General features: G+C 38.6%; 1 protein-coding gene across 1 annotated transcript in view; it reads right to left on the bottom strand.

The window, feature by feature from the left end:
• Positions 1-3,922: 3,922 nt before the first annotated feature.
• Positions 3,923-26,517, bottom strand: part of Morc4 (MORC family CW-type zinc finger 4) — a 60,335-nt gene continuing 37,740 nt past the window's right edge. Inside the window, exons 11-17 of the mRNA XM_060375660.1 lie at positions 24,733-24,861; positions 23,353-23,421; positions 22,824-22,875; positions 21,319-21,491; positions 5,909-6,578; positions 5,076-5,359; positions 3,923-4,776 (exon numbers count right to left, since the gene is read on the bottom strand). Of these exons, the coding sequence (XP_060231643.1) occupies positions 4,623-4,776; positions 5,076-5,359; positions 5,909-6,578; positions 21,319-21,491; positions 22,824-22,875; positions 23,353-23,421; positions 24,733-24,861 (1,531 nt within the window). The 3' untranslated portion in view covers positions 3,923-4,622. The remainder of the gene's footprint in view (positions 4,777-5,075; positions 5,360-5,908; positions 6,579-21,318; positions 21,492-22,823; positions 22,876-23,352; positions 23,422-24,732; positions 24,862-26,517) is intronic.

Here is a 26,517-nt window from a genome sequence, read left to right on the forward strand (position 1 = left end):
AACACAGCCTCTGCCTCTAAACTGTTAAAGTAGAAAATGTGCAAGCACCAGCCATGGGCAAACAAACCCTCCTGACCTCTGGTCCTGCAGGGTCACTGGTCTGTTGATCATCCAGGTGCCCATTTGTTCATACAACAGGTATGGACTGACCTAACTTGCACCCAGAACTTGTTTCCTTGAGATGTACTCTGTTCTTAGCTTGTGACTAGCTCTTCTTTTTACAGCCGAATCGAACCATCATTGCTCTTGAAAAGGCTGAAGAGGAATTCTTAGTCATTTTTTTTCTGCTCTCAAGATATGGTCTGTACAGCAGTTTCCTGGTTACATTTTATAGTTCTCAGCATTTATTCGGGTTGTTTGTGTGAAGACCGCTCATCGTCCGTTTCTCTTTTATAGTCTAATTACTCATCAAGAGTCACTAAACAGAAACACTAGGTTACTCACAGCAACTTCACTCCTACAGTAGGCAGCACCTACTTTGTCAGTCTTTCATTTACAGAAATAACAGAGATAACTTCCCTCTCACTCATACTCATTTATTCACACTCTTCTCTGAATGGGACATTGTTTAGATCACTGAGACAGGATATGAACAAAACACAATTCCATCATTACACCATTCATTGACAATCATTTATTGCTCATTTACGATATCCCAGGTATGAGGACAAGCAGTTAGGATACAGTGGTTAGCAAACTGCGCATGGCCTTATAGAACTTATCAGAACAGTTATATAGGAACAATGTGTTATATTCACCACTGGCTATCACAGAGCACATAGAAGGTGCCCAATGAATATTTATCAAATGAATGAAAATGTCCAAGTTTATAAGCTTGCTATGAATTGGAAACAAAACAAGGACACCATGGGAATATGATGTGGTAAAGCTAGAGGGAAAATAACAAGGCCTATTTAGGAAAAGAATATAGAAACCAGAAGAGTGAACCATGCCGAGACTGAAAACAGCATTCCAGAAGGAACAGAATGGATTTAAAAAAACATCTGAGGAGAAGGAACAGTATAGGTGAAGGCTCTGAACTTAAGTGAGAGCTTGATGTTTTAGTGGGAAGCTAAGTGTGCTAGGGTAAAGCAACAAATGATAAGAGATCACTGAGACAAATGTAAGATGTAGATAGGGGTCTTGAAGGACATTTTAATGTGAGTGGATTTTACTCTAAGTGAAATGAGGAGTTATTGCCTTTAAACAGAGAGTCACATCATTTTATTTGTATTTTATTTTGAAAAAACAAAAACAAAAACAAAAACCACACTATTTATAGTGATAAGACAATGAGAACAAGAAGGGCCCAAAGTCTCTAGTTATTATGAAACAGGGGAAAGGACTGATAGAAGTTTGGGCTAAGGTTGTTGCGGTAAAAGTGGGTAGAATCAAGATTATGCTTTGGAAATAGAAACAACAGACTTGTTGACAGACTTGATGTGGGAAATGAGAGACGAGGAATAAAAATGACTTCCAGGTTTCTTGCTTAAGCAACTGGGTGGGAGGAAGTGCCATTCTCTAACAAGAAGAAAATTGCGGGGGAAGGATAGTCCTGGGGTATGTCACTGTTTATTTTCAACATGATTTACTTGAAATGTCTGTGAGATATGTAAGTGTAAATGTCAAGTAGGCAGTTGAATATAAATCTGGAGATTTCTAATAGGGAAAGTATGATCAAGAAGTTCATGACACAAACCTTATAAATGACACAAGGCTTAAACTTAAACGTTCAAAAAATTTTCATGCCTTCCTGGGTTAGAGGAATTTTCAAAAGAAATTTGGCATTTGAACCAAAGGAAGATGATTAAGGAGAGCATTCCAGGAGTGGAACACCAAAGACAGGGGACAAAATCTTAAGGAGCATTCAGAAGTTGAAAAGGAGTTTCACGTCAGTGGAACACAGCTTATGTTTGGCCTGTTGGAAAATGAGTGCGGTTGCTGGAAGAACCGGGTGGTTAAAGCCAGACATCATGGGGCTCGAGAACCATGCTGAAGAATTTTCATAGCAATTTGTGGGCAATGGTGGGCAACAGCAAGTCATTGAGCAGAGATATGACCCAATAAAGTTGTTAAGAGCTATTTAGTGAATTAAAAAATGTGCACTGAGGGATGAGTATAGGAAACGAGAGAGGCCAGCTAAGAATTTATTTCAGTTGTCAAGGAATGAGACAATAAGTACTTACATGCTAACTGTGGCGAGTTAAGAAACAATTGTAAGAAGGTTTGTGTTAATTTAAGAGAAAAGCCAGGAGGAGGCACCTGTGTTTTCTTTCTTGTCAGTGCCTGTCTTCATATTAGATCATGGCTTCTCTGGTAAGGATGGGCAGCACTCTTCAATCTTTCCACAGTGGTATTTAACAAGTTCCAGAGTCACAGAAATATCTATAATGGGCCACCTTTCAAAGTGTGTTATCTGCATTAGAGAATCCCTTCATTGCAGTAAGGGTAAAGGATGTATTAGAGGGCAGCCTCTGAGCTTAGCTGACAGCTTGAAATGTTTCCAGTAGGAAACAAGTGAGCCAGAGAAGTGGTAAATGATGAAGGGCTGCTGAGACAAAGTACAGGTAGACAGTGGGTCTTGTGGGACATTTAGAAAAGGTTTGAATTTTAACGGGAGCTTCTGTACAGTGTCACTGGAAATAGGTAACAAAGCAATAGCTCTGTTACTACAGTGGACAGACTCACACAGGGGAGTGTTACTGGAAGCAGCAGCATGGATTCAAAACCACGGGCTGACAGGACATGGACCATGGCGTTTGTGCAGACAAGAAGTACCAGTAAAGATGAGATAAGTTTTCCATCTTTCTTCCCCTTTATAGCTCCCTATCTGCCTGCTCCCAAACCCCCATACATCCAACCAACAGCTTCACAGGCTGAACTTTGCATTCACTGATATTCCTCCTCTCCTGCACTCCCATTTATACTATGTGACTAGCAAATATGACTAAGAAAATAATTGAGTGTGTTATCCTTCCCTTGTTAGTAATCCTGTTTAGACAACTGAGACCTTGGATATACTAACACAAATGTCTAACATGGAAGTTAATGATGCAGCGTGCTAGAGCTGGGGTGAGGTAGAGTGTTAAAGCAGGGGTATGTTTAAGTACCATTCTCATTGTGAAGCCTGCTGTGGCCTCCCCAAATTCTCCACAAACCCACAGGAATATCTATCTATCATGGCCTCCTTTCAAGGAGGTAAAGTATCCTTAGGAGAACCTTCTGAAGTAAATCTATGGAGGAAAACAGAATGACTGTCTGAAGTGTTTAATCTGTACTAGAAAATCCTCTTACTGCTGGTGGATCCCACCTTCCTTTTATTATTCCTATCCTCTACTTCCTACTTTATAATGCTGAGACACACAAATACATAGAATAGATATCTGTATATAGTGTTCACTGTACCTTTCAAGAGTACCTTTAACTCTTTGGATACTATATATTATATAAACCTAATAAAGTAATGGATTCATAAAACACCTTCTTTACATGAGTATAAGATGTTCTATTTCTGTAATTTGAGGCATATTTCTCACTCTGTATAGCCTAGAAAGTATGTAGGCATATCACAAGGAATAGCAATTAAATCTTTCTATTCTAAATATTTTCTATTCTAAAATATTTCCCCTGCTACCTGAAATTTAACAATGTGGTGATAGATAATTAAAATTTTGATCCTTCTACATTTATTTTCACATATCTGTTATTAAAATAAAAATACCGTAGAGAATTGGTGAGTTGATTGGTCCCTTTTACAGTAATCTATCCCTCTTACCAAACACATTTTTCACATTCTGGATTTTTTTTTTTTTTTTTTTACATTTGCTTACACTGTCTTTCCAGCGGTAATATTAAACTTAAAATAAGATATACGTGTAATACTTTCATAAATGTATCATTTGACACCCAAATTCAAGCCTACTTGTTAGCTTTCAAAACAATTTATTTTCCAATGTAAGGAGAGTAACAAGAATGTTAGAGAAAATTTCAGCAGGGCAAGAAGATAGGAAGAAGAAAAATCATCAACTGTAACCTTTACCACCTAAGCAACAGCCATCATTAAGAGTGTTGGCCTGGTCACTCCTTAAAGCTTCATTTAGGTCCCACTTACGCTGTACTTGAAATTGCTCTCCTCTCTCTTCTATGTCATGTTTATATCACTCATGCACACCATACCCTTCTTTGTATAGTTAGTTAACTTGGTGTTGCTTGTGCTTCCAACTAGATTATTAGAACCTTGGCAGGGATGAAATATTGATTATCTCACCAAGTTCATTGGACTCAACTCTTGCTGATTGATTTAACCTAAATGAATACAAACCATCATATGAAATAGGCCAAGTATCTAGATCATTAAAAGTAGAGCTTTCAGGTCACCTAACTTGGTGACTATTGCTTTTCTGTCCCTGGACTCTTGAAAGGCTATTTAATCGGCCTCTTTTGCCATACCCATGAGGAACGTGAAGAACACTGATTAAGAAGCCAGGACTTATTCCAAGATTCTCCATATAAGGCATAAAGGTGAAAGAGAAAGAAGGAGGCTGGGGGAGAGATAAGACGGGAGCACATTCAGTAACCAGGCAGAAAAGAGAAAAGCTAGGAGAGGATATATAGTCTGGTGCTCAATCCAGTATGTGATTTGCCTCCAGCACTGTGTACAGGATCCCATCCACTTGTTCTGAGTCAAACCCGATCTCACGAAGCTCCAAGTGAGGGAGGACAGAAGTAAGGAGATAGCTGACGTGGATACGTAGCCGCGTAAGCTTTGCCAAAGCCCTGTATGATAGAGTGAGGGGGCAGGAGGAGAAGAGATGACATGAAGTCATTAGCCAACCGAATAAAATGACATCCCTTCAAAATGGGCCTACATTTCTTAACAATTATGTCTCCATTAGGTAGAAAGAAGGCTGAAAGCACTATGCCATCAAACACAGGGGACTGGCTGCTGTTTTCTAAGAAATAATTACTCAGTCTGTGGTGGTCTATGGATTAAGACTTCCTCCCAGTAACTGGGGGTCTTAGCGGATAATTCCCATTAGTACTCACAAGCTGATAACTAAACCCTAGTAATTAACCTTTCTAGGTCATCTCCCTCTGGGTTCCGGTAGGAGTCCTGGGCCTTCTGCAGTACTTCCAAGTGTGTCTCTGTCTCTTTCAGTTTCTCTTTTAGTTCTTGCTTCTCCTCTTTGGTTCTTTCTAGCTCAGCTTTCAGAATCTGGAATTCAGCTTGGCGATAACCCATGTGCTTCTTGCTCCAGTATAAGCCTTCTGTCTCCTGTGTACTATAGGTCACCAATTCGTGTTGAGCTTTCTTAAATTCAGAATGCCAATGGTTTCGCTCCTGTTCCAGCTCCTCCACCTGCAGTCCCAAAAGAAAGTCAATGACCCAACATATAACCAAAAGCTAGAATACTCCAAACCATTCCTACTAAATCTACCCTGTGCCTCCATTATTTATAATACTTTATTGCACCTATGCAAATCTCTTGTCAAACCTAAAATATAGGGGGAAAAGCCCACTAGGGTCCATTCAATATGAGTCATACCACAGTCTGCTTTAATGACATATTTGGTTTAAAAGCCTCAGAGTGTGAAAGAAATCACCAAAATATCAACAACCTAGCCCCGTGGTTCTCAACCTGTGTGTCGTGACCCCTTGGGGAGTCAACTGACCCTTTTACAGGGGATGCCTAAGACCATAGAATACACAGATATTTACATTAACATTCAGAACTGCAGCAAAATTACAGTTATGAGGTAGCAATGAAAATAACTTTATGGTTGGGGGTCACCCCAACACAAGAGACTGTATTAAAGGGTCACAGCATTAGTAAGGTTGAGAACCACTGCCCTAGTCCCTGGGTTACAATGACCTCTTTTATTCCTAGTGGTAAGATGTTGCCCAAACCTTTTGCTGGAACAAATTCCTTTCAGCCAGAACACGTTGCAATTTTTCCGTGGTTTTTTTCAATTCTTCCAACTCTTTCTGGTCCTTTATCTTTGGCATGTTACGACTTCTACTCTCCTGGCAGCCTTTTCCCTTCCCTGCAGTGGCTGCTGCAGCAGGATTAGGATTTGGGTTCCAGGATTCTGCTGCCTTTCTTCTGCCTACAAACTCCTCCCTGTTAAAGGGGATTAGCTGGATGGGAGCTCCTGAATCTGCAACTCCCTTTGCAATGCCTACAACAGCTACAAAAGGCCCTTTATTCATTTCTTTGTTTATGTTCTCACTACTTCTGTTAGATTCTTCTGCTACCAGTTTTGGCATCTGATCTTCTAATTCTTCAGTAAGCAACAGGGAACCCAGGCCTTGGTCCTGGGACCCTGGGCAAAGTGCTGGAGCTTCCCTGTTCTGCCCTGTATTCTTGTTTGCTTCTGGGTATTCTGGTAAGAGGTGTGGTGGTGTACTTCTCTCAGAACTGGATTTATCATGGTTGTTTTCTCCTGGGTAGGTGGCAGCTACTTCTCCCCTTCTGTAAGGACTGGACATGGAATAATCTATAGGAGATGGTGTCATCTCATTTTGGAACCTCCTTCGTTTCTCCACAGGCTCCTCACCTAGGATCAGTTTGTACTTACTGCAAGAAGAAGAGATCAAATTGTAAGTTGCACAGTACAGGTAAAGAATATTTTAATTTTACAAAGCCCCTCCTCAAAGCACATATTCTTTCTGGTTAGGACTACTACTGCCATGGCTGAGATGCAGTTTATTCCCTGAAGAGTGTGTTGGATGCTGTCCCTGGTGTGTCAATGTTAATAGGTAAGGTGGAACTTTTAAGAGGAAGACCCTTGTGGGAGGTTTTTAGGCTCCTGGGGGTGTTATCCTTAGAAGGGATTAAAGCAGCACTCGTGGGACCCTGAGTTTGTTCTCAGGAAAACCAGATACTATAAATAATGTAATGGCTCTCCTTCACACACAGCCCTAACATTGTGATGCCACCCATCATAAGACCTTGACCAGAGCCAACATGATAGCACTGGCACACCATACCTTTGAATCTCCGGACCTGTGAGCTGAACGAACATTTTTCCTTGTTAAGTTACCTGGTCTAATGTATTCTGTTACATTAACAAAATAGTGTAACAACTCAGTCCTCACCCAAGCCTCAACCCATTCACTCATGCAATTGGATGAGTTGGCAGCTGGTGTTAAGAGAGAAATAAAGTTGATAAGTTTTAAGTGTCAGCATAAGAATAAAATAGGAGTAGGCTGACCTTGGCAAAAGGTTTAAAGGGGAATGTGAGGCTTCTTAAAAGCAAATAAAGAAAGACAAACAAAAACTAAACACACACACACACACACACACACACACACACGATCTCTTAACACCGAGTGGAATAAGAGGTCATAAAAAGCCCAGCAGTGTATGCAGAGAATAAAACCAGCTCATCAATTTTAAAGTATCACAAAACCCTCCAGTATCAAAGACTTAGCACATTTTTATATTGCAACAGAACTCCGTACAGTTCCTTGCCAGCCAAGTGGATTATAGCCATTTCCCATTATTCCCTTGTAAAAGTTAATTAAAATACAAGGCCTTGGTTAGAAACAAAGAAAACCAGTCAGTTCAAGTCATTTCCCCAACATGACTAACAATTTCACTTGGTCAGGTATAAACTGGAGCTCCCTTTGTTCTTCAGAGAAGTCCAGGAGGATGGTCTCAAATCACTTCCCATTTCTGGCTGCTAGAAAGGGTGAAGAATCTATCAAAACAGCATGCGTCAGAAATCCATAGGTGATTTTAGACAGGCAGGAGGATTGGAATGCCATTTTCATTCTTGTAATTGCCCTCTCTCCAGGTGACCAAGAAATTCCAAGGTAAAAACCAGCTGTTGAACTTTTGGTGAGAAAGAACCAGGGATGTAATTAGCTTCCTCAGAGAACCTCAAGGCTGCCAGTATCTCTCTGGTTTCTGAAAATAACTGTGAGACATCTCAATCTTAACCTCCTCTAATGCTCTATGAGTTTTTTAGACTCCAAACTGGCCTGCCATCTCAACAGATATTGTGTTGTCATTTAGGAAGAAGAAGAAAGATTCTGAGGATATGACAATATATATATATATATATATATATATATATATATATCCATCCTTAAGTATGTGCAAGAGGCACTACATATGGTCTGCATAGCTCTGGAGCTGAGTACAGTAACACATTACTTTGGCAGGAGTGTAGGGAAGGTTTGTATAATACTATACAGAAAGAAAAGCTGGACATAGTAGTGCATGCCTGTAGTCTCAGCAGTTGAGAAGTTTGAGGCAGGAAGATTGATGAAACTTTGAAGCAAGACTGGGCTGCAGACCTGTCAGGAAGACCTACAGAGGGAAGCTGTCTAAAAACAAACAAACAAAACAAAAAACCAAACAAACAAATAAACAGAGACAAAAACAAGTCTTGTGAAACATAAATCAAGTTATATTGTCTTCATTTCTCTAACTCTAAGAGCTCTGTTCAGAATGATTTCCACTTCTGACTATGCTCCTTCCTTTTAGTAATCTCAGACATGTTGGCTCCAAACTCTGGGAGGACAAAACCTCCCCCACTCTCCCAAGTCCTAACCTCCCAATCCTAAATTTACAACTGCTTAGCATACCCTTCATCCTGGATGCCCCAATGGTATCTCTGACTAACTGTTCATCTTTTCCTTCACCTATGTTTCTTCTCTCCTGTTTTTATTAGTGTCACAACATCAAACTGTTGGCAATTTTTATAGAGTTTTATATGGTGACTTAACTGCCAACATGTTAGCTGAGGCTCTTGTTACCTTTCTGGATTATTACGATGGCTTCCTATGACCTGTTTTCCCTACAGCTCATGCACTAAATTAATCTCCTGAAGCACTGCTTCAGCTTCTACAGTTCCTATTTCTAAATTTTTATGTGTTGCTTCCAATAACATAAACATTTAAATGTCTCAGCTGGACAATCAAGCCCCCCCATGCCCAAACACGAAGAGCCGTTTATGCCAAACAGTGTGAGAAGCCTTATCTAATTCTCTCAATTGGAAGTAGATGGTAATATTATTTTAACTGCTTTTAAAGGATGATCAGGAGGAGGTTATAACTGACTATCTGCAGATGCTAAGTGGCAGAGCTGGGATATATAATTTGGCCCTAACTTTATCTTCCATTACTTCCTTCACAAACACTGGACAAACTGAATCTCTGGTTGATTTCTTATTGTGCTCCACTTGACCAGATGAACTTCTCTTTTCTAACATTTCACATCTAAGCTTACTTCTGAATTTTTGTAACACTGTGTGTGCTCAGACATGCATGGATGCATGCATGCATGCACACATGCATACACTCACACATTTGTGCATGTACATGTGTTTATGGTGGCCAGCAGTCAACATTGGGTTTGTAGTTCCTTCAGAGTCACTCACTTTGCTTTCTGAGACAGGGTCTTTCACTGGGGCCTGGGGCTCGTGATTAGGCAAGGTTAGCTGGAGAGTGGGGCCCCAGTTCTGTTTCTGCTACCCCAGTGATGGGATTAGAAGCATGCACTGCTGAGTCTGGCTTTCTATGTGGATGTTATGGATGAAACTTGGGTCCTTGTGCTTGGGAGGTAAGCACTTTATCAACTGACCTCAGGCACTCTTGTAGAAATCTTAACTTAAAAAAAAATAACAAAACATGTATTAGCATCTATGGGACCCGTGTGTATATGGACATGTGTACATCCTACCTGAGTAGAGAACTGGAACCTCCTTGACAGACAGTGCTTAATTGTGGTAGATGAGGATGAACAATACTTTTATGTAAGTGGCAATCAAAATAGAACTATCATTCCAGGTGGTGGTGGCGCATATGCTTTTAATCCCAGCACTCAGACAACAGAGACAGGTGGGCATCTGAGTTCGAGGCCAGCTTGGTCCACAGAGTGATTTTTAGGACAGGGACAGCCAGGGATAGACAGAGAAACCCTGCCTGAAAATGAAACAAAACAAAACAAAACAAAATAGAACTAGCATGTTAGTGAGAGAAAAATAAATGGTTTCTGTTACTTGGTCTGTGTTTCTCCAGAGACTCTGGTTCTCTTCTCTAAGAATCAATCTTCATATTAGATCTCTAACCACTCCTTTCCTAAAGATTAATTGTAGGTTTTATATGCTAGGAATTCTCCAACAACACAGTTTCTTCTCATTTTTCTTTTTGTCATATTATGTGTTGTTACTTTTATACATGAAATAATTTTCTAGGTATTTTACATCTTTTGACAAAACTGCATATATCACTCTTCTACTCCTTCAAAACTCTTCCTGAATTAGCTTTCTGTTTGACTATGAATTGAGTACTTCACTAACAGCATGTGGAAGACTGTGTTGAGATTAGAATACTTCAGTTTTTACAAATTCATGCTCATGTTGTTGATTGTGTTTAAGACACCATGATAGGCAAGAACGAAAACCAAAATCATGGCTGCTGCACAGTATGTATGTATGCATTCGTGATGACCCCTTTTAAAAACACTGTTCATTTACCCATTTAGAGTCTATATGGCCATCAAAAGCAATTTTCTGCTTCAAACTTTGGAACAGATAGGATAACAACCCTGGTTTTTCAAAACTGTTCTATTTAGCATATTTCCAAGGTTTATCCATGTTGTAGCACATATCAGCTTATTACTGCTGCTCTCGTGATGACATGGTTTGCATAAGCACCCCAATAAAGTACAGGTAAAAACCAAATCCTTACTGTTTGATATACAATATGGAAACTTAATTCAAGTATGTTTGGATGTAGGATCTTTGGAAGGTGATTAGGATTAGAAAAAGTCATTAGGGAAAAATCCTAATGACTAAATATGGTTGAGGGTCATCAAAAGGAGATGGAGAAACAGAAAATCATGAGAAAGAGAGAGAGAGAGAGAGAGAGAGAGAGAGAGAGAGAGAGAGAGAGAGAGAGAAGGAGGAGGAGAGGGGGACAGTGGAGAGGGAAAGAAAGGCCAGAGACTGACAATGCAGACAATATAGACACAGACACAGATGTGTGCTCCCTGTCTCTTACCATGTGATGCCTTGCACTATCTCAGCACTCTGCCAGCAAGAAGGCCTTTCTTCCCCAGAGCTAGTTTTGTGCTACTTATATTTAAAGCTTCCAGAACTAAACTGAATAATTCTGATTTTTTTCATAGGATTACACAGTCTAGGGCATTTCATTATAGTAACAAAAAAATCTACTATTGGAAGTAAGTACTTTCTATGCCTGAGCAATACTATTCTCTTTGAGAATATCATAAAATGTACTTTAATCCTATGCATCCCCCTTCTCAATTCCTCCTCTATCTACTTTATCCACCTTTTCTTCCTTAGATACCCAATTTTGAATTTTTTTGTTTTTCTTTCTTCTTTTTTCTCTCCTTCCTCCTCCTTCTCCTCATTTTTCTCCACCATCAAGTCCAGTTTGTGTTACCAGTCCAGTCTTGAGAGTGGGCCTATACTGGAGTGTGGCTGACCTACCAGGGGTTTCATCATTAAAGAAAAAGGACCATCTCAGGACATACAGAAAAGAACATTGACAAAAGCCAACGACGTCCTTTCATGAGAAAATTCCTGGAGAATTTAGAAATTCCAAGTCTATTGTCTCAACATAATAAAGATTCAACCACAAAACTCCTACATGTTCAGCAAAGTAGCAGGAAACAAAATTAACAAACACACACAACAACAACAACCTTTCTATATATAAACAACAAACATATTCAGAAATAAATTAGCATTGATGGTACAGCTGGGCAGTGGAGGTGGTGGTGGTAGTGGTGACACATGCCTTTAATCCCAAGTTCAAGGCCAACCTGGTCTACAGGGTGAGTTCCAGGATATCCAAGCTACACACACACACACACACACACACACACACACACACACACCTGCCTCAAAAAACAATAAGTAGATAGATAGATAGATAGTAGATAGATAGATAGATAGATAGATAGATAGATAGATAGATAGATAGAAATTGAATGGGATGTTCTATATTTTGCATTATGTGCTTTGCTGATGGGAATTTAGGATGCTTTTATAGTTCATCTACTATGAACCATGTTGCTGTGAACACATGTATAGTTTCTGTATAGATATACATATTCAGTTTTCTAGAATATATACTTTGAAGAGGAATTGCTGGGGGATACACTATTTGAAGAATTTGTAGCACTTTGAGGCTCTTCTACTGAAGCAAATGTGGGTATTTTGCACTTACATAAATACACAAAGTTTCTATTTATGCCACATCATAGCCAACACCTATTATCTACCTTTTGGAAGATAGCCATTTTGATGGCTGTAAAGCAACAGCTCCTTTGGTTTTGATTTGTATTGTCTTGATAGGTACTGATACAAAACTTCTTTTCATGTGCTCATTACTCATTTGTGTATTGTCTTTGGCCCATTGACTTGTTTAATTAGTGAGTTGTGACAGGTTTTCTATAGTTTGGATTCCAACTCTTTATCACATACAATTTGTCTAAAGCAGTTTCCCCAATTCTATGGGTAGTGGTTTTTACTCTGTTGTTGTTTACTGCTGCTATTATTTTTTTGGAGACAGGGTTTCACTACAACTGAAGCTAGCCTTGAAATTGCAATTCTTCTGCCTCTGACTCTTATTGCCTTACCAACAAAATTCTTTGCAGCTCGTTTTGTTTTTGAAGCTTTATTTTTTAAATTTTCATTCATGTAAGAGTATTTGCCTGCATACATGTATGCACATGTATTACATGTGTGCCTAGGACCTGCAAAGGCCAGGGAAGGGTATCAGATATGTTGGAACTGGAGTTACAGGTGGTTGTGGGTGCTGGAAACGTTGGTGGGACACGGGGTCCTTTGGAAGAGCAGCGAGGGCTCTTAATCACTCATCCACTTCTGCAGCCTTTCAAATCTTTACATGTATCAACGGAACTATTTTTCAATGTCTCCTGTTTTTGGTGTCACATCTAAGACACTGTAGCCTAGGCCATGGTTACAAAAACTTAATCTTTCTGTATTTTAACATTTTTACTGTTTTAGCTACTATGCTTAGATCTGGCTGCTATTTTGAGTTGGATGTGTACGGTGTGGGGCAGGGATTCACCTTTATTTTGTTGCATTCAAATATACCAACCATAAGTTTAAGGGTATGTTTTTACTTTCTTTTTCACTGAAATATGTGTCTAACCTTATACCACTATCAAACTATCTTGACTACTGGAGATTATTAATGGTTAGGGAGACTCTAACTTTCTTCTTTTTCAAGACTGCTGGACTGATTCTATATTCCTAGCATTTCCTTATGAATTTTAGAATGAGTTTGTTGTTAATGCAACAGAGACATCTGATGTTTTGGAAGAGATTATACAGCATCTCTAGGTCAGTTGGAGACTACTTAATTTTTTTTTTAAAGGAACAAACTCTTTGATAACAAAAAGAACAGATGTCTTTCTAATCATTTTGGTTGCTTTTAATTGAACAATATTTTGTTGTTCTCTAGTGTATAGATAGTTTGTAGCACTTCTGTTTCATTTATTCTAGATATTTTTGAAGTTGTCATAAATAAAATTACTTTGTTTCTTTCTTAGCTTTTGTTGTTCTTTAAAAATTGTAAATTTTGTTCCTGCTGACTTTTCTCAATTGTTTTGCTAGTTTCCATTTCATTTCCACTTTAATCATTTCTTTCCTTCTGTTTGATTATACTTAGTGGTTTTCCTATTATGCTTTCCCAATGGACTTTTTTATTATGAAATGTTTCATTTTATATGTAGAATATTTTGTTGTAAAGCACATAATTTTACACAGTCTTGCTTTGTATTTGTAGCCTAGGCTACAAAGTCAGAGTGATCCTCCTGCCTCATAATCCTGAGTGCCAGGATTACATGTGTACACCACCACATTTGGCATTCAAACATATTTTGTTTGATGTTAAAATAACTTGCTAGCATTCTTAAGCTGCTGTTTATCTAGTATGCCATTTTCTGTACTTTATCTTTGACTCATTTGCAGATTTGAATCTAACATGTCTCTTGTAGTTAGCATTTCTAAACTTTTAAAGGAAATCCAATGTAATTATATCTGTCTTTCAACTGAACTGTGTAATACAGATGCATTGTGTTATTACTGAAATGGTAGAATTTCTATTGGTAACTTAGATTTTGTTTTCCATTTATGTCATATCATCTTTATTATTTTGTTTATCCTGCATTGTTTCTTTTTATGTTATGTAGATATTTTCTAGCACAACATTAGGTCTAACAAATTATTTTAACTCTTATCTTTACTGCTACTTATTTTGCTTATGCAACTATGTCTATGTACACATGCATGTGATAACAGCCTATGTATGCAAGTCAGATGACACCTTGTAGAAGTCAGCTTTTTTCTTTCATCACGCGGATTCCAGGATCAAACTCATATTGCCCAGCTTGGTGTCAGGTGTCTTTATATATGTGTGTGTATATACATATATGCAAAACATCCAAGGGTAAACTCTACACACATATGCAATTACATAGAAATATTTTAAATAGCTAGCCGTGGTGGCACATGTCTATAATCCCAGCACTCTGGGAGGCAGAGGTAGGTGGATCTCTGTGAGTACGAGGCCAGCGACTAGTCTGCACAAGTCCATGACAACCAAGGCTACACAGAGAAACCCTGTCTCTAAAAAAACAACAAAAATGTTTTATATAATTATTCCTTAAATTGGTGAATAGAATGAGGGGTGCCAGTATATTGTTTTATAGTTTATTACACAATTATCTTCATCAGCATTCAGATTATTGTCTAAATTCATAAGAAATGCTCAACCTCATTAGCCATCAGGGAAATGCAAATCAAAACAACCCTAAGATTTCACCTTACGCCCGTCAGAATGGCTAAAATAAAAAACTCAAGAGACAACACATGCTGGAGAGGTTGTGGAGAAAGGGGAACCCTCCTTCACTGCTGGTGGGAATGTAATCTTGTACAATCACTCTGGAAAGCAATCTGGCGCTTTCTCAGACAACTAGGAATAGTGTTTCCTCAAGATCCAGCTATACCACTCCTAGGCATATATCCAAAAGATTCTCAAGTACATAATAAGGACATTTGCTCAACCATGTTTGTAGCAACATTATTTGTAATAGCCAGAAGCTGGAAATAGCCCAGATGCCCCTCCGTGGAGGAATGGATGCACAAATTGTGGTATATCTACACAATGAAATATTACTCAGCAATAAAAAACAAGGAAATCATGAAATTTGCAGGTAAATGGTGGGATCTGGAATAGATAATCCTGAGTGAGCTATCCCAGAAGCAGAAAGATGCGCACGGTATATACTCACTAATATAGACATATAATATAGGATAAACCTACTAAAATCTGTACACCTAAAGAAAATAATCAAGAGGGAGGACTCTTGCTAAAATGCTCAATTCCAATCCAGAATGGCAAAGAGGCTGAACATCAGAAGAAGGAGAAAAGAGGGAACAAGTCAGGAGCCTGACACAGAGGACCTCTGAAAAGCTCTGCCCTGCAGACTATCAATGTAGATACTGAGACTTATGGACAACCTTTGGGCAGAGTGCAGGGAATCTTAGGAAAGAAGTGGGAAACAGTAAGATCTAGAGAGGACAGGAACTCCATAAGGAGAGCAACAGAACCAAAAAATCTGAGCACAGGGGTCTTTCCTGAGACTGCTATTCCAACCAAGGACTATGCATGGAGATAACCTAAGACCCCTGCACAGATGTAGCCCATGGCAGTTCAGTATCCAAGTGGATTCCATTGTGATAGGAACAGGGACTGTCTCTGACATGAACTGATTGGCCTGCTCTTAAATTACCTCCTCCTGAGGGGGAAGCAGCATTACCAGGCCACAGAAGAGGACAAGGCAGCCACTCCTGATGAGACCTAATTGACTAAGGAAGGAAAAGAAGTCTTCACCTATTAGTGAACTTGGGGAGGGGTATGCATGCAGAGGGTGGAAGAAGGGAGGGATTGGGAAGGGAGGAGGAAGGGAACCACAGGGGGGGATACAAAATGAGTAAAGTGTAATTAATAAAGAAAGACAAACAAACAAGCAAAAAAAAAAAAAAGAAATTACTGAAAGACAGCCCATGCTCTGTAAAACATCCTTTAGTATTTCTTTAGTATTCCTTATATGGCAGATCGCTATCAGTACATGTTAACATCTTTGGTGTACTCGGCAAAAAAAAAAAAAAAAAAAAAAAAAAATTATCTCATTTAACTTCTTAAACATAATTTGACTGGAATTAAGTTTTTGGTTGATAGTCTTTTTTTCTGGTACTTTAACTATATTTTCTTTGGAAAGACTGTTTCATGTTGCTATAACAAAGTACCAGAGACCATGTACCTTATAAGGAAAAAGGTAATTAGTTTGCTTCACATTTCTGGATGCTGTCAAAAATTATGGCTTATCTAGCTGGCTCCTGAAGAAAGTCTCACTGCAGCCTAACTTTTGGTAAAAAGTAGAAGAACATGAAGAAGACAGACCTTCATAACAGAAGTTCCAAAATCGCTTAATGGTCTGATGAATACTGTCACACTAGCAATTAAATGTCAACCTAAGTTTTGCTGGGGTCAAACCATATCCAAGTCACAGTAGCACCCCATTACCTTCTGCTCTCCATTGAGTTTTTTAAATAAGAAATTATCTGTTAATATTAATGAGATTTACTAGTACAGAATCATTCACTTTGCTGCTGTAGAGATTTTCTCTCTACCATTGGCTTCAGTATTTTCACTATGATATGACTGGATGTTTATCTATTTTGAGTTTATTGCACTTAGGTGCTCAGGATAATGCCATTCATCAAATCTGGGACTTTGTGGCCATTATTTTAAATACCTTTCTACTTCCTCTGTCTCATCTTCATGTAACATAATAGATAGTTGGTGTACATGTCTCTGAAGCTTTCTTCATTTTCAGTTTTGTCTGTGTTCTTCTCATAGAATCATTTTTAGTAATTATTATTCTTAATGTGTGACACTGAGTATTTTTAGAGGTATTTTCATGCCTGTTCTTGTACTTTTTACACACAGAAATTCCATTTGGTTATTTTAAAAATGGTTCTGTTCTTTTATTGCTATTTTGTACTTGATGAAACACTGGCTCCATACCTGCCTTAATACTTTATCCACAATTTTCCTTAGGTCTTTGAAAATATTATTAATGATTGCTTTGGAGTTCATCAGCCAAACTAATTACCCATGTCTCTTGAAGAAAAGTTTCAATAGCCTATTTTTGCTTCCTACGTACAGCTTATGCTTTCATATTTCCTTGCATACCTTATAACTTGTTATTGACACCTAAACATTTTAGCAAATATAATATAAGAATTCTGGAAACTGATTAGCCCTGCCTGGGGGTATATATTGTTGCTATTTGCATATTTTTGTTACATTTTATTTTATTGTGTGTGTGTGTGTGTGTGTGTACATGTGTGTTTTATGCCATGTATGTGTAGATTAGAGAACAACTAGTTCGTTCTTTCCTTCCATCATATGTATCTCAGACAACCCAGGGCTCACCATGAGTCCACAATGGGCAACTTATCACTTATTGGTCAGAGTTTGTTGTTAAGTATCCCTTTTCAATTATGCTTTTACCCATTTATATTGCATTTGTTTGTGGTGTGGAGGCTGCCAACAAAATACAATAAATACATAATACAAAATACATAAATACAAGCATACATACATACATACTCCAGATTTTCAGTGTTGTGTGTGATTTGATTTCTAAACCTGCTTCTTAGGAATTGTCACTGGGTAACAGCATTATTTGGCCAGCGATTGGTAGTCATCATATTAAATTTATGCAGATGCGGTTGCAGTGCCTGTTTGTTAGATCTCAATGCAGCTTGGGTACTGATTTCAAGTTCACCTTATATCCTATTCTGTTTGTTTCTTGGGTGCTGATCTGTATTTATGCATAGCCTTGCTGACACCTAGAATTAACTGTCATCTCAAAATTTTTTTCTTGATTGTCTTTCTCCATTAGCAAACTTCTGGTTATCTGGCTATTTTATTTTTGCAAGTTGTATTATGGAATTATAAGCACCTTCTTAATTATTATCTATTGTGATTTTATTTCTGACAGTTTCCTCAGGCATCAAATTATTGATACTTTATTCTAATAAAGTCAATTCTTTAAGGTAGAGTCATGGAGTTCAACCTCAAGGCCTTCCTCTTTCTCAAAGCTGGACAACTTATGCAAAAAGTTGAAGTAGAGACAATAGCCTATTTCTTCCAGAGATAAAGCTCTTCATTATGAATGAGGACTGGAGTCATTTTGGACTTACTCCATCCAGAATGAACCTTTGATCTGTGAGCCATCTTAAGCTGGTACAATGGAGGCCTAGTTTTGTCAGTTTGCTATGCCTGAGTGAGGGCCTTTACCCTACAAATTGGGGAAGATAAAGCTGGATGGAAGAAGAGAGACCCAGTCCTTTTGGTTCTATCTAAATACACCTTCCACAACATAAAGCTGGAGGATATAAAAACAGTCAGAGGCATGCTCCTCCCAGACAAAACCAGTTTTCCTAGGCAACAGGGGTGCCTTTTAAGTGTTCTTTTAAAATACAAACTCATCATAAAACACAGCTCATCAGCTTTTGGCATAAAATAAACTACAATCATTACTTCTTTCCTTTGCCAATACACTTACGGCTATTTTAGACCTTAGTTTGTATCATTTGTTAGGAAACTTGCATGGACTGGAGATATTTACATATATCAACGAATATTCCATCATCTTGGATCCCATTATTACCCTAAAAGAATACCTTTCATAGAGCACTCAAATTTATGCAGACTGACTGGACAAAAGTAAATTACTTTCTTTCAGAAACAAGCTGTTTTCTTATAAAAGGTTATGACTGAAGCTTACATTCTGGCTGAATCTATTCTTTATTGTATTGTAACACTTTCTCTCTCCTTGTTACATGTGTAAGACTCATAAAGTCATTTCTAATGACCTTCAGGGAGGACCCTTCTAACTTGCCCCAGTATGACTTCTTAACAGCCTCTTGACTTTTTATTTTGTACAGTTAATAATCAGGTCTACATAGCTCAAAGGCATGTACTATGTTTCAGGTTTTGATTTCATTAATACTCTTTCATCAGAAACTGTATATTTTATTAAACCTGTGGGCACCTCCATTTCCCACTTCCAAATGAAAAAAAAATGAAATCTATTAAAAAAATTGAGATAGCATTTTGGTGTTATCCAGGCTGGTCTCCAACCCCTGGAGTCAGCAGGTATTTGGGCCTTAGTCTTCCTAAGTAGCTAGCAATGCTACTGTACCTCAAAAAATTTGAATGGGACTATATGGGTAACCTGAAATGATGTAATTATTATTATTTGCTAATCTTATATAATATATATTATTAGCAGCATCTGATATCAATTAGCTCTTGAAATAATTTCTCTCAACAAATGAGAATTTCACATAATTTTTTTCAAAGCACTGTACTTGCCCTCTAAAGCCTAAGCCTTAAAGTCTATGAGGACCCATATAAAAACTCCAATAAAAAGCTGATGACATATGCCACCCAATGGATGTAGTGTAGTACTGCACTCACAAAATATATACTATAATATACCAAATAATCTCCCTACAAATGTAGGCAAAAAAGGAAAAGTGGTCTCTAAAGTGTAAAGCATGAGAATAGACAGAAGACGAAGAAAAAAATGTAATATTATGCTTCAAAGACAAAAGTATTTACTGTGCACCCCTTCAAGCCTACAATGGATGTTGAAAAACTAGAGAGCAATAGGATAGAGTTGGGATCAAACTACAGAAATCAGGCTGAACTACAGCTACAAAATACAGTTTTCTAAATTGCTCTTTAATTCTTTTATTTTATTTTATTTTATTTTATTTATTTTATTTTTTTTTATCAGTTACATTTTATTAACTCTGTATCCCAGCCGTGTCCCGATCCCTCATTCTTAGTCAGATTTCATCATTGATTACTGAGTACTATTCGCATGCCAAGTAAGGTGTTATTCTAAATGCTTTCATATAGATCATCATTTACTTTTAAGAGTTTTAAAAGTGTTAATCCTAAAAGCTTGCTTTCTCTTGACAAAATCTGCTCATGTTCAGGGGGATGCAAAGATGCCTCTATTATCTATACAGTTTAATTGTGTAAGAATCACAACACAGGAGACTTACACACCTGTACAAGTCTTTGCTTGAAAGAGGCTGAAAGACTTACCTAAGAAGAAACAAAAAGGTAAAGAATCTATATCATTAGGGGAATGTTTAATTGACCCTACGAAATATTCTGTGGCCTCTGTCCTATGCTATGTTAAGAAGAGAGCACTGAGAAATTCACAACTATTGTGTAAGAATCGTGTTAATGATGACCTTAGACATTTCTAAATTCTGTTCCTGCCCTAGCATTTGGCCCTACTAGAATGAAAAGAGAAATGCAAGGTGTGCCAATTAGGAGTACTGTGCTTATTTCTAGTGGCAGTATGAGAACTGTCATATCTTCTGGTGCCTCAGAGATAACTAAAACCTAAGAAAATAAATAGGTATGCACCTTCCTATTATATGAACTAATAGCATTGATGAAAAGGTAGAAAATGAAATGAAAAAGCCAAAGAACAAACTGTGTAAACCTAGCTCGAATTCACTAAGTAGATAAGGCTGGCCTCAAACACACAGGAGCCTGTGCCTCCTGGGTGTTGGGATTGAACACTTGCACTACCATGTTCCACAAGAACAAACTTTCAGTGATGAATTTTTTTTTTCTAGGAAACAATGAATGATCGTTTACTTAATAGGACATATTTCTACTAGTTAATTTTACACAGGGCCAACATATCTTAGATTTATGAATCCTCTGTAGACTTTGATGTTCAAATATTTAAGTATAGGAACAATGATTTTTCTATATAGCATTACCTTATTTGTATACAACTTTATACTTTTCAAAGAGTTGTCTTGGCCATCACTTCATTTGCAGAATAACCAACATAATATGAAGACTTCAGAAACCAGTGATCACTTCACAGTGATATATCAAGCTTGTAAGAAGGAAAAACTAGGAGGTGCATGCAAGACATAATTCTATCAGTTCCAAACTATATTTCCATTAGTGAACTTCGTGTGTTAAAGAAAAACAAACTTACCTGGCATGATGGGGCATGCCTTTAATATTATCACTTAGAAGGCAGAGAAAGGTGGATCCCTTTGTATGAGGTCAGCTGATATACACACATATATAATATATGCATGTATGTATACTATGTATGTAATATATATGACATATCAAATGGATTCTAAGGCTTATGATTGAAAAAAAGTGATAGTTTCAGTCACCTGGAAAACTGAAAAACACTGGAATCCAGAGATTTAAATTGAGGAGATGATCTGCTTTCTTCTCCAACAGATGGAAGCAGGCTAGGGCTATTGATTTGCTCATATTCAGCAGCTTTGTCATTTAGTTCAGCCATATCTTGTGTAGTAGGAGTTTTTGGTGGATTACTGAGGACCTAGCAAGAAAGAAATAGTTCATAAAAATCCCAAGTTTGAACGAAATATCAAAAGATGTGTCAACTCTTCTGATGCTAGGAAAGAATGCTTGGCCAAATAAAAAGAAACTGTTTCCTAAACAGAACAAACAGTGCACAGTAATGTACACTAGAACACTGAACCCAAACACATTCAGTCACTAACCTTATCAGCGAGACACCAACAGACTGCTCCCAACTCTTGTATTGGTTATTAGACCTCTCCCACCCACAACACAAACCCAGGCCTCAATCGCTGTCTATTTCGCTCTTGTGACCCAGGTGAAGGCAGGGTTTTTCATCCTTTTGAGCTCTGTGCTGAAAATATGTGTGGAAAGGAAAAGCATTGCAGCAAATATCTGCTGGCTAGGAGAAACACATGCCAGAGGCTACCACATGTTCACAGTGCACACAACAGAGACATGCACCTGGGATCTTGTAGGAGAGTCAACATATGAAGAAAATATAAATAATTAGGGTAAAAGAATAAAGGGAAGGCAAACTGAATGAGGACAGGGCAGTCCTGGAAAATCCCAATCTCTGGATAGACATAGGATATGAAACGTGATTGCTTATATGCCTCAGTGTGAGTAGGGCACATGAAGAAGCATTAGTGATAAACTGCCTCTCTCCTCACTAGTCTGACCTGCCCAACTAGGGAAGGAAGTGAATCTAACATGCGACTAGCAGATTTCTGGGAAACAGGGTCAAGGGAAATCAAGCAGAAAGGCAAGGAGGGGTGGGAGAGATACATGGGTGCTATGGTGGCTGCCAGGAAAGGAGTGTCCCTGAAAGGACGGCCAACCTTATTGCACCCTTCAGCGTCCGGAACTGGGCAACCATGTCCGAGAGACAGTGCTCCTGAAAATTCAAAACAGCAGAGTCTTTATAAAGCCAGCCAGCCTGGAAGCAGGGATCGGGGGAGGGGATGGGGAGGCACAAAGAACCAACCCTCTTTCCAAGAGGAAAGAGGAGGAAATGATCTCTGAATCCCAAAAGAAAGGAGGCAGGAGAACCAGACACTCAAGAGGAGCAGCTTATGAAGATGGTACACAACTGTTATAGGACACCAAGTGTGTCATTACCACTGCCCAGACTCGGTACGCATCAAAATCTGGAAAATAAATGGCATGACTCTTCTGTTTTAAGTGAGCTGAACATCAACGACAGAAGATCAACACAAAAGCCAAAGATCCATTCAAAAGAAAAGAGCAGGGGAAGAACTCCTCAGCAATGCTAGGCAGCGCTCTTCAACCTAAATCCTCTGTTGGTGAAAACTGTGTAAGAAGAGTAAGGCGTGGACCTGTCTCTTACCTGGTGCTTGTCACTTTCCACAGGCTCCTGCTTCTTCTCAACATTTTCATCTCTAGAGGATAAAAGTGCTCTTTAGATTCTGGAGGCCAAGGAAGAGGATCGGATGTTCAAGGTCAGCCTGGTCTACAGAGGGAGTTCCAGTTAGTCTAAGCTATGGACTGAGATGCTGTCTCAAAATTAGATGCTATTTAGTTCACTGAGAAACTAGGGCTATATTCCTGAATTATGTTACTGGAGACTTTTTAAATTCTCTCTCTCTCACTGTGTGTGTGTGTGTGTGTGTGTGTGTGTGTGTGTGTGTGTGTGTGTGTGGAGTGGGGGGGAGTATGAACCAACAGACAATGACAAGTTGAGGCATTCTGGATTTTGTGACAGTTAGGAGGAAGAACTGGCAGAGAAGACCTGTGAGGAGGGCAAACAAAACACAGAATTATCCAAAATGATCTCCCTCCTCAAACCCCTTGTCTTATCACTGGGAGTGTGGTTTCTTCCCTCTGGGATGTACAGCACTGCCTCATGTATACCCAACTGTTGCTTAGCCTTGATCTGGTGTAAATCTTCATCAATGCGTTCTTGTTCTTCTGGAACAGAGCATCTCCTGTAGTACAGAGAGGAAATTATCTTTTGGAAGCAAAACATGGTCTTAGATTTTCCTCTTTAATTCCCTTGTAACAGGGCAGCTTAACAATTGTGTAACACTTACAGTTCAGATTCCCTTCACAGTACAAAAGTTGTTGGGAATGTGTATAGCACTGAGAAGGGAATCTCAGAAGGAAAACCCAAAATTGCAAAACAAAACAAAACAAAAAAACAAAACAAAAACAAAACAAAACAAAAATTCAGTGGCCAAAAGTAAACCTGAGAAAAATGACAAACAAAACAATTGGAAATTGCATTGTATTCATTTTGCAAGGGAGTGAAGTGGCTTAGAATGGTCTCTCGTGGATAAGGGCAAACAGATAAAATTCAACATGTTCCAAAAAGGAAATATTCAAAACGGAACTTCTAGTACTTCTAGTAGTCAATGCCATAATGTGACCACACCTCTCCACAGAAAGGTGCTTAGGCAAATGTGGAGACTATGAAGGACAATTACAAATTACAGACCTGACCTTTTTTCCTTTCCTTTCTTTCATTTTGGACATTTTCTCTAAAAGCATACTCTGTTAGATTACCATCTTTTTACCAGCATGTTGTCTACAAAAGAAAGAATATGTAAAAGATCACAGCTGGATTGAAGCAAACTGACTTATTGTGAATACACGTAATTACTGACTTAGGTCAGGCACTGTTCAGATGTTGGCTGCTCTAAGCAATATAAGGCACATTAGAAAGACAAGCAAACAGTATTGCAACAGATCTATTTACATTGAAGCTACAGAAGAGACATGTAAAGCTATTGACTTAGTGTGGAACATATGGAGCTTAGTCTTCAAGAATGTAAAAGCTCTGTGGAATCAAAAACAATTGTACACACAAAAAAATACTCCCAAATTAAAAAAAAAATGGCATATGAACGAATGTCAAGAATCACATATTGCAGGAGATCAGGGTAAAAAAATCATTGAAAATTGCTATGGGGAGGAAAAGTTGCCACACAGGGCTTGAGACTGTTACAATTTGAACAGGGACGTGGAATACACAATGTGATTTCAATCAAGAGAAATGGCACTATCAAAGCCATAGAGGAGAAAGTAACCATGGCAATATGTAGGGAAAGCACCTTACTAGAGTGTAGGGGTTTGGAAGAGGATAATAATAATAATAATAATGGTTAGATAGATAGATAAAGTGGACCAGGTAGCACAGGGGTCTTGATAACTAGTCTAAAGAATGTAGAGTAGATTAGATATGATGGGGTTCTGTAAAAGAGGAAAAGAAATGAGGAGTTATAATCCAAGAACCTTACTTGTACTTTGGATGGGGATTATAATAACAAAACCATCTTGCAGGTAATGTGGATGGATCCACCTTTCCAGGAAGCTTCCTCCACTTAAGACATTCATCACACTGCACCCATGTCTGGTCAGGAATCCTCCTGGGAGAGGAAAACCAGAAATGTTATTTTATAGATCCTAACTCTGTACTTTGTCCTACCTTTAAAAGCTATGTTCTAAAAATGAAAAAAAAAAAAAAAACCTTTTATATAAAAAATGTGCTGGAAATCTTATAACACTGAGGTCTGCAATGTGTGTATTTTGAGATACACACAATAGAAAACTATACAAGATGGGGATACAAAATGTAGTGATCTACTATTATTTATAGCTGCTAACAATATTTATCCTGGAATCCTTTTTTGAGAAAGAAATAGGATATTTTTATCTCAGACTTATTAACTTGGGAAAAGTATTATGTCTGTCTCACATTGCTATAAAGAAATGAGACCCATCAAATTGTCTTCTTTCCTTGTCCAATCACTGAGCACATTTTAACTGCATTTACAGGAGTCCCAGAAGCACCCTCATCACAATCTGCCCCTACTTCCCTGCACACTTCTGATTTCTCTTTTTCCTTTCAAAAACACCACCACTGCTAGTTCTAGAACTGATGCAGGATGTTCCAACGAGGGGTTAAGGCTTCTCATAATATTTCCTATAAGCCCACACCTGTTTGTCTATATCCCCCATTTTTATTCATTATTAGCCAGATAGAGCCAAGTAATTGTGGTAATGATACTTGCTTTTTTGCCCAATGCTGGAATGCTAGTAAAGTTAGGTATGCCCTGGTTACTCGCATGCCTCACTGGGTGCCTATGCCCATTGATGCCCCTCACGCTATGACTCTCTTCAGACAGAAAAGGGATCTTGGAACTACAGCCACCATTGTTACTACCATCTCATTGACGGCTGTTGGAGCTACCACCAGGGCATTAGCCATGAGTCATACTGGGCAGACTGCTCAGACCCTGAATAATCATTTAGCCAATGTAGCTCATGCCTTAGTTGTACATAAAGGAATTAATGCTCAACTAAAAGGAAGCTTGATGGTGTTCAATCAGAGGATTGACCTCTTGCAGGAGCAAATTGATACCCTATGGCAAATCGCTCAACCTGGCTGTCAATGAAAGTATGCTGGACTTTGTGTCACTAGCATACAACATGAGAATTTTTCCTGCGCTGCAAATCTGTCTAAACAATTGTCGAGCTATATTTTAGGTAATTGGACTGGAGAATTCGATACTACGATGGAGCAGCTGAGAGTGGCCATTGTCACAGTAAATTCTACCGGAGTGGACGCAGGACTAGCCACAGGATTATCAACATGGATTGCTGCAGCCATGAATCATCTGAAGGAATGGGCGGGCATGGGAGTGTTAGCAGGCCTTCTGGTGTTGGTCTCCTTGGTTTGCCTGTGGTATATATGCAAGATTAGAGTCTCACAACAGTGTGATGCAGCCATGATCATTCAGGCCTTTACAGCCATTGAAGCAGGACATTCTCCCCAAGCATGGTTGGATACCATAAAAAGCTAAAATGATACGCTCAGGATGCGAGGCTAAGCACTGCACTCAGGGTCAGCCGCTTTCGACCCAGAGAAGAGCATGTCTTATTGCATGCGGGTTGATGCCCCAGGTCCCGCCTCTGAGAAAAAGGTATCGGACGGGTCTGATGCTCTTTGGGTGGATGACACATAAATGAACATCTGTACAAAGTCCCAATTTATTTCTAATATCAGAGATCAGACCTCTACT

This window comes from Meriones unguiculatus, chromosome X (genome assembly GCF_030254825.1).
Source record: "Meriones unguiculatus strain TT.TT164.6M chromosome X, Bangor_MerUng_6.1, whole genome shotgun sequence".
In the NCBI taxonomy this organism is placed as follows: domain Eukaryota; kingdom Metazoa; phylum Chordata; class Mammalia; order Rodentia; family Muridae; genus Meriones; species Meriones unguiculatus.